This window comes from Camelus bactrianus, chromosome 18 (genome assembly GCF_048773025.1).
Source record: "Camelus bactrianus isolate YW-2024 breed Bactrian camel chromosome 18, ASM4877302v1, whole genome shotgun sequence".
NCBI classification, from domain to species: domain Eukaryota; kingdom Metazoa; phylum Chordata; class Mammalia; order Artiodactyla; family Camelidae; genus Camelus; species Camelus bactrianus.
Window position 1 is genome coordinate 32,603,643 of NC_133556.1, and position 9,045 is coordinate 32,612,687.

At 43.7% G+C, this 9,045-nt stretch overlaps 1 protein-coding gene across 2 annotated transcripts in view; it reads left to right on the forward strand.

Annotated features, from left to right (window-relative positions):
- HAPSTR1 (HUWE1 associated protein modifying stress responses) overlaps positions 1-8,553 on the forward strand; it is a 30,007-nt gene extending 21,454 nt beyond the window's left edge. The window contains exon 4 of one of the 2 annotated variants that reach the window (XM_074346758.1): positions 8,223-8,553. In XM_074346758.1, the coding sequence (XP_074202859.1) occupies positions 8,223-8,485 (263 nt within the window). In that variant the 3' untranslated portion in view covers positions 8,486-8,553. Of the gene's footprint in view, positions 1-1,080; positions 3,483-8,222 lie in introns of those variants that run through there. The other variant, XM_074346760.1, reaches the window with a different exon arrangement.
- The last annotated feature ends 492 nt before the right edge of the window (positions 8,554-9,045 follow it).

The window sequence follows — 9,045 nt, forward strand, 5'->3', positions numbered from 1 at the left end:
CCACGAAACCAACCTCTAAGCTTCAAGAATCTAAGATGCAAGTCCTATTCTTTGGAAACATTCATTATACTAGGTCATATCAGTTTAGTCAATCGATAACAAGATCCCCGCTTGATGTTAGGCTAGCATAAGGGGGAAGGCATAAGGAAAATCCCCGGCAGTTAATGTCAGGTTATTAAATGCAGTGCTGTGGTTTGTTTCCTGGCCTCTCCTCATGCCTTTCACAGGTGACCCTGAGCAGTTAGAAGTGGAACATAGATTTGCCTCCTTTAACTGTTCAGGGATCTAAGGGATGAGTGTCCAGTTATGAGTGCTGGGTATATTCTGGATTTAGCAACTCATCCTGGAAAGCAAGGCAGCAGGACTTTTATACCACCCTTGCTCTCCCTCCTGAAGGATTAGAGATGATACTGAGTTAGGCTGCCCAAAGGGCTAATCTACCAAATACGGTCCAGACCGTGGGGTGGTCATACAGCCTGATTTGTCCAGGGCAAAATCACTTTGTATCTGATGTACCAGGATCATTTTTAATAATGACTCCTTTTCAGGCTCAATAGTGTACTGTTTTGGATGTTAAAGTACAAAGTCACCTTATCTGTAGGGATGTTAGAATAAGCCCACTCAGGCCTGGAAACGACTGCTTGCTCCCCTACGTGTGCACGCACACAGCAGAGGGATCTGTTGGAATGGTGACTTTGGATAACAAGTGTTCCCCTGTTTAGGGCAAGCACCTCCTGACCTCAGCTCTAAGTTTCATATAGGACACACCCAATAGCGTAGATGGCAGGATTTCACGGTGGATTTGTAGAACTAGCACAGTGCCTGCCACATAATAAGCTTTTAATAACGAGTAGTTACCCACAGTGTAAACATTGGTCATGTTACCAACGAAGCATCGTGTACGTCAAAGCCACAGGATTCATTTTTCCAGGGAAAAAAACCTGGCTGCTCCCTGGGACCCCCTTGCAAGGAAAATAGGCAGACATCCTTTGACGCTATGGCGACGTTGAAAGTAAAGTGGGTTGCTTTCAAGAGGGTTAAATAATCGAGCAACTCTAAAACCTTTTTTCTTCTTCCTAGGTCTTAGTGGTGCAATGGCTAGTATAAGCGTGCGTTCGAGTGCCCCAGGCTCTCCTACACATGTAAGCAGTGGATCGAATGCTAGTCGAAGGAGAAATGGACTCCATGATGTCGATTTGAACACTTTCATATCAGAAGAAATGGCACTCCACTTGGACAATGGTGGAACTAGAAAGCGTACCTCAGCCCAGTGTGGCGATGTCATTACAGACTCACCAACCCATAAACGCAACAGAATGATCTAAACTGCAGACATTTTCACACCCACCATGCTGCTTGAAAGCCACTTGATCCTCAACATATACTATTATTGCAAAGGAAACGTGAGGCCATCTTCCCTTGTTCACTGCTTAAGACAAGTGAATTCTATAGTGGTTGCCATAAAAGGAAGTTCTAGGTATTTACAGTAGATGCCTCTCGTAACTATGGCTTTCTTAAAACTATAATCCTAGCAGAGGACATCAGATACCGTGTAGTTGTTAGCAAGATCATCATAGGCAAACATATATCCGTTTCAAGGCTAAAAGTGACCTTAACTGTATTTATTCTCAAAGGGAAAGGAAATATCAGATGTTTATTTGGTTATAGAATTTTTTTTTTTGCAGGGGTGGGGGGTTCATTTCCTGCTGTGTTGAGTATTTTGCTTCAACAGTATTGCCAGGTTCCTAAAATTGTCTAAAACACACGATTTGGCTTCCTCGTCAAATCTCCAGGCTTCCATTTTTGCAGCCGCACTGTACCATGCACCTGGTTTCTCTACAGTAGCAGTGTGCAACTTCTAATTATTGGACTGTGCCCTTATTTTAGTTTTGAAAGCAGTTTCTAATTCTGGTGATTGTGTGATGTAATGAGGTGCTATGATGGTCATGCAATTAATACTTATTACTGAATCAATACACAGAACTTTATTGGATTCACTTTGTGTGTGTTAGTGCTCTAAAAATAGCAATATTATTAAATTGCCCCCAGATTAACCCTGTAGGCTTAAAAATTTTTATTTTTAAGACAAGTACTACTTCCCATGCAGGGAACTATCCTTACGGTAAATGTAAACATGTAGACTGCGTTCAAGGTGACCTAAGGGAGAGAGGTCATGAACTTTGAGAACGGGCTTCCTTTTTGCTTCAGTAATAGTGAGAGGGAGATGGATGGTGGGAGGGTAGGTATTCTAGTCTTTCATATCCTGTTTTACACTTTTCATGAATGTCCTACCTTGTGCAGTTTCCGCTGGAATGGGTGGAAGGTAAAGGTCCTTTATCTGCTAATAATGTGATCACAACTTAAATAGCAAAACCCAACTCTCCAATCCCTCTCCTGTAAAGTGCAGTTTGGAATCTCATTCTGGAAAAGACGGAATCGCATGGAGGTTCTCTAGATGTTAGGTAGACCTAAATAAAAGTTCTCAATAGATTCCTCTTTTGAGTAAATATAAGACCTCTTGTAGCTACAATGTTTTAGAGCATGTTTCATCTTCATTTTTAATATCTTGAACTGAATGGTAGTCTTTTTTAGATGAAGAACTGATGTCAGCCTGCCAGGTACTGTAATTTATTCTATCATATTATATATATATCAAGTAGGACAGTGAAAATGTTTCCTTGCAAACTTGTAGTCCAGTATGAGCTACTTCCTGTTTTTATCCTTAAGACCATTGCAAATCAGTGTAAGGGTTTTTCCAGTAATTACTCACAGCACTTTGTTTGCAGTTTCTTCAGCCATTTAATAATCATTCTGTGAAGAAACTTTGCTAAGTTAACCATAATATTCATTGACCGGGTGGGGTGTGAATGGAATGTTAGAAATGTGCGAACTGAAGTTCTGTATTCACTATAGATACAGCCCTTATTTAAAAGAAGTCAACTCCATACTAAACCTAGGCACGAAAGTGAGGCATTTCTAAGTTTTTGCAAAAGTGGATCATTTCTCTTTTGGTTTGAATATGATAGCAGGAAGAATGATAGCAATCTGTCATTGTACTGAGATGGGTAAGCCTGTGTATTACGAATACTTTGAAGCTTCCCTCTGGAATATACCAAGAGTTATTTTTGTTTGTCTATCGTTGTAAATTTAGATTCTGGGATTTTGGTGGTGTGAAGCATTGCTCAGAAGTGGCCAGAGCTCCTCTTCCTAAAGGATCTTGAGACTGAGGAACACATACTTAGCCTCCCCTTTATGCCTTGGTTCTAGTTCCTCTTTCCAAGTTAAATAACGCTTTTTTTTTTTTTTTTTGGTGGTTGTTTTAGTTGGTGCTCTGAAGCTTAATCTCGATACCCTTTACTCTGGATTGTCAAATTTTGATATAACATGTGCCATTTTCTTTGGTAAGAGAAAGCAGGTCTTCACGTCCGCCAGGACACAATTTATATATCTTACTGGCTCCATTAAACTTTTTAAAAACCTTAGCATTTGTTACTTTTTTCCACTGCATTTAATTCAAAATGCTCTTTGTCACCCAGTCGTAACTCCTTCCCCCACCTCCATCTCATGGCTCTCACGTGCCACCTGAGCGCGGAATAACCCAAGACCTAGGAGTGGGAGGGGAGGCGGCTCCTCTTAGGAAGACTTAGTTCTGACTGCTGGATCCTTGCAGCCTTTCTTTGTGCCATTTTAGATGCAAAACAAGTCATGGAAGATTGCGTATTTGTGTGGTACTTTTTAAAATAACGGTTTTTTTCCCCCCAGTCTCTTGAGAACAGTGTAGGCTGGATTTTAAAACTGACCAGTTTACTTTGGGGGAACAGAACCTCTTTTCATCTTAAGCTAGATTCTCTGATTCTTTAGACATCATAGCTCATGAGTTCTGTTCCTGTCACCCTAACTTGGCATGAGTGGGTTGAGTTACCCTTATACTGCAGTGTTCTGAGCATGGCTGAAGCATTAAAAACTTAAGTATATAATGTTTAGTATTTTATAGAGCAAAATTTATGGAAAGCATTTGGCTGAATCTAAAGACCTGCAGTCAAATTCTTCAATGTGGTTTACCCAACTGGAGTAGTGGTACACACCTTAAATCATTCAATGAATAAATAATTTAAAAAAAACCAAAAAACTATGGGGCTTGTCTGCAGTTTTGTTTTGGTCATCACATTTGAATAACTGATACAATCAAATGAAGTTCAGGCTTAAAAGAAGTAGCCTAAAGGTTTTTCCTAAGTACTATTGGAGCTCATTAAACTTGAGTCACTGTGGCTTTGGGTGGTAAGGTTGCTGCGCAGCAGTGAAAGCTGGGCTGACTTCCGGTGCAGTGAGGGGGTGGCCCAGGTCTGACCAAGAGGGTGAGCCAACTTCAGAGAGCAGTGGAGGTGCAAGATGCCAAGAGATGATTGGGAAATGGGGCCTTCAGCTGGGGACACGGCAGCACAGTTAGTTTCAGAAAATTACCAGGAGTGAATCATTGAATTTTTGGCACGATTATTACCTGAATTTTTTGAGAGGTTTAGTGACTATGTTAGCATTTTATCTCGTGTAACTTGCTACAGCTTGCCACTTCGTCCAGTAGGTTAATGATTAGGAGTCTAGGTATGGGGTTGGGAATCCTTCAGACATACATTCTGGACTCTTGGACTAGAGTGACTTGAAAGGTTGTCAGAAGAATCCCTTGTTTATCTTAAAAGAAACGTAAGATTAATATATTTAACTAAACTTAGGAGGTTATTCCAATCAGGTGTTTTAATAGTATCTGCTCCCTCCTCCAAAAGCTGTTTTGACTCTGATGAGTTCAGATGGCCTGACCTCATAAGTCTAGTTTCCAAACTCCCCACTGGAACGTTTGAGGTGTTGATGTTTTAATGGGACAGTTACTTTGGCTGTCACTCTGTGTGTTGTGCTGATGCATTTGACCGGGTTTTGCTTCCTGTGTTGGACCTGCATGTTCTCTGTGGAGTTCAGCACATGCTCACCTGTGACACGAGAGAGTTTTGAGAGTCCAAAACAAATGTGGCCCTCAGCAAAGCTGGGAAGTTACATTGATGCTATTCCAAACTTTTTTTTATCTATCTGTCTGTCTATCTATCTATCTATATTTTTTTATTCCAAACTTCTGATGGCCCCTCATTTTACTTGTATTGAGTTAATATTTAAAAAAAAAAAAAACCTTGAAGACCGCAAAAATCCAGCCACACAGTAGCTTACAGTATATGCCGATCTTTCTACTTACAGTTTCCATCAGCATGGTTATGAGTGCCTTTTCCCCTACATCTTAGTCACTGTTGGAGATCTGTACTTCTTACAGACAGGAATGATCTTAAGATTTTCATTTGCCTTTTGCCCCCTTGTATGAAGGAAGAATCTTTGCTTGAAATCATGTGGATCTGAATGCTGACTTCACTTACTAGGTGTGGGAATCTGGCTAAGTTTGCCTCTCTGGGCTCAGTTGCATCATATGTGAAATAGCAAAAAGTTATGCGGAGCTTAATGACTTGGATCCCACGGATACGTTTACATCTACGTTTATAATCTGCCTCCCATCAGTGAAGCCCTTGAGACAAATATCAAGGTATGTCCCTGGAATGTGGCTGACTGTTTTTGTTTGTTTGGTTTTGTTTTTTGTTTTTGTTGTTGTTTTTATTTTTTGTTTTTGTTGAATGTACCACTGAAAAAATTAACACATGCGTTTTTGTAAAGAAATTAAAATGTCAGACATTAGCATTAAGGGCCTTTCAACTTGCCCTCCTCCTTCACCAGTCCCCAAAGGTAAAAACTGAATAGTTTTGGAGAGTAACCTTCCAAACAGTTTTCTGTATAAGTCCTACATGTATGTAGCCATTAAAATATGCTGGTTGATTGGCTGTGCAGGAGTTCGTGTTGAATAATACATTTTAGTGATGTAAGAGACTGGAATGTGGAAGATCCAGTCTGGAAAATGGACTGATTTCACCATGTCCTGGGACAGTTTGAAACCAGAGATAGGTACCAAGCACAAGGTGAAGCTTGTGGTCTGTGAAATGATTTGTTTTTAGGGCAAAAGCTTGTCTACATGTTTGTGAGATCCTGTTTTCCAAAATGAAGGTGAATGTCTACCAAGGATGCCACAGATCAGCAAGTACAGATGACTCCCCCCGCCAACTTTATGAGTCCTTGGCCCTCAGGTTGGGGAGCCAGGCCTTCAGAACCCAAGGTGGGGGGCGCTTTTGGGCTGGTGTGTTTGCTGTGTGTCCAGTGCCACAACCCAGTAGGGCTGTGGCAGTCCTTTGTTGCAGATCTGGTGGGTGTGTGCTCTGAGCTGCCTAAGTGTTTCGGGCTCTGGTCATTCACGGAGTTGCCTTTTGAGAACTCCGGGAGTCCTAGGCTTTATCCAGCTGCAGCGATGAGGAGGGAACAATTGTGCAGCAGACTGAAAGAAGCGTTTGGGGGCACTGGGGCAGCCTGCCACCAATGGTTTCTCTGGGCTGCTTTCTGCACCTGGGGGCCCAGGGGACTCATAATCCAGTTGTTCTTCGCGAATCCACCAAGGTATGTGCCACTGTACCTTTACGATTTGAGGAAAGATTCTCAGACCACTGGTATCTATTCCTTAGGGGTGATGGTGGTGCTGGGCTGAAATTCCTTGAGGGGAGTGGGGAACACTTACCAAACCATGGTGGAGATTGATTGCTTTCCCCCCCCATCTCTTCTCCTACAATGAATCTCATGGCCACAAAAGCAGAGTTGATTTCAAGGTGTATCTAGAAATTTGAAACCACCATGAAGTTCTGATTTTCTGTTTGAGGCTTCTTAGGTTAACATAAATGTCTGTAGAACTGTGTTTGCTTACACAATTATATTTGGTACGTTAAGGCTTGTCTTCCGCCCATCTCAAGCGTTTCGGACTGTGATCCACCGTAAGAAATACCTTTCCCATCAAGACCTAGTGTGGACACACACACACATACACATCCCCATCCACAACTTAAACAAGTTGTAGAGAATTCTTAATCTCTCTGTGTGTGATGCACTCCACTTCATGGTTTCTGGCTAGTTTTCGAAACAGTATACTGTATGTGAACTACTACATTGATTTCACAGCCAGTTTGGAAACTGGGCTCTGTCGACGTCAGTATCCGGCACCAAGCGTGGGAACTTGGACATTTTTTGAATGAGTATATAAAAGGTGACTTCGGGAAGTTTTCTAGGTTTTTCACAAGAAGTCCCTATTTTTCCTTGTGGGCCTTCACAGTCTGTCAAGAACCAGGGTATGGTGGTTAGAGCAGGATGTGGTCAGTGAGGTGAGCCTTGCCTCAGGTCCCTGGGGAGGTGAAGATGCCTAGGACAACAGCTGGCCCGTGGTAAACACGCACGCTACCCATTAAATACGGTCACCACTGTCGTCTGGCTGGCTGGATAAAATCCCTTTCTCTGAGTGTGAGACGGATTTCTCGTGGGTTCTATACTCGCCTCCAGCCAGTTTCCCCATTTCTTTTCTTCCCTTCAATTCTGTGGTTCTTAAGCTGCCTGCACATTAGAATCAGCCATGGTCAGACTGTACCCCAGACAAACTGGATGGGACTCTTTGGAGTGGGACACTGGTGCAAGCACTTTTCAAGCTCCTCTGGTGAGAACCACTGTCCAAGGACTTCTGGTGCCTTCTGTGGAGAATGCAGAGGGGAATTGCATTGCTTTGGCCCTTTGCAGATTGCTTACTGGGCAGGTGACCAATGGCATTGGGCTTCTCAGAGACAGCTGTCAGAGGATTCTGCCCCTCCCCTCTGCTGCCTGCCTAGCCACCTTCAGTCCTTCAGGCTTTGAGGAAGTCTGGACATGACCAGTGCATTCCTCTGGGGCAGGCTGTCTCACTGGGCTGGGCAGGAGGAAGTTTGCACCTACAAATCCCCGGGGTGCAGTGAATCATGGCCAAGAGTGACTCAGGAGATGGCTCTCCTGCACCTGGTTGGTCTGTGTCACCTTGGGAGAGGCTTAAAAATACAGATTCCTGGACTCCCCACCTACGTACACTGAATTCAAAGGTCTAGGGTGGGGACAGGATTTCTGTTTTTAAAGGAAGGGAAATTAAAGAATAAAATGAGTGAATCCTAAGTCCTACTACCTGATTACCTCTTTACATTTTTAAAATTACATTGATAATTGCACTTGGGAAAACAGTACACAAAGGTTCAAGGCGAAAAGTCTCCCTGAGCTGTCTCCTCCGGATGTCTTTGTGTGTATAGGTGGGCCTGGAGTTGTGCGGCCTCCTGCAGCTGTGAGGGAAGCTGGGCCAAGTACGGGGCTGATGGACACAGCAGAAGACAAGGCCCTGGAGCACGGCAGCCGCTGCATTAACTCAGCTTGGAATCCTGTTACAAGGAGCAGCTCCCCATTCCAGAAAATCAGGATGGGGTGCATGCCACCCACACCCTGCCAGGCCCCAAGTCTCCCCACCTCATCAAGATACTGGGTACACTTTAAAAAGAGTTGCTGTACGTGGACTTAAAATACATGTATTCCTGAAAAACTCTAAAAAATCACATGCATTCTAAACTGCACTTCTGTTTTTAGTTAAAATAGATTGGACCTCTTACCTACCAGCCTGTGCAGATCTGTGCCTTGTGTGAGTAATGAATATTGTAATGAGAAAGGGTAGAGGTAACTGAGTGCTAGAGCTGCAGGTACGTCTGCTCCCTTTCCCCCATGATGAGGGTGAAACCTGGGTGTCTGGCTTAGTGGCCATTGCCCTGTGCTGGTCAGGCGCGCAGCCGGCTCCTGTGGGGCCCTCAGGGCTGGGCTGGCCGCTCTGCTCAGAGGTCGTGGATCCTTGTGGTTACAGTCACCCGCCCTCCTGGGCCAGCTTTAACCACTGTGCCTCGGTTTCCCCTTCTGTGAAGAGGGGTGTTTGTGAGGATAAAATGGGGTGATGCCTTCCACGGAAGGGGAACCAGGCTCATGGTGAGCGCCGACTTCTTAATCCTGCCGATGGGTTTGCAAAGGAGCAATCTCTTCATATCATGACGGGGAGCTGAAGCCGCAGTCCTGAGGCTGGTAAGTGGTGACGCG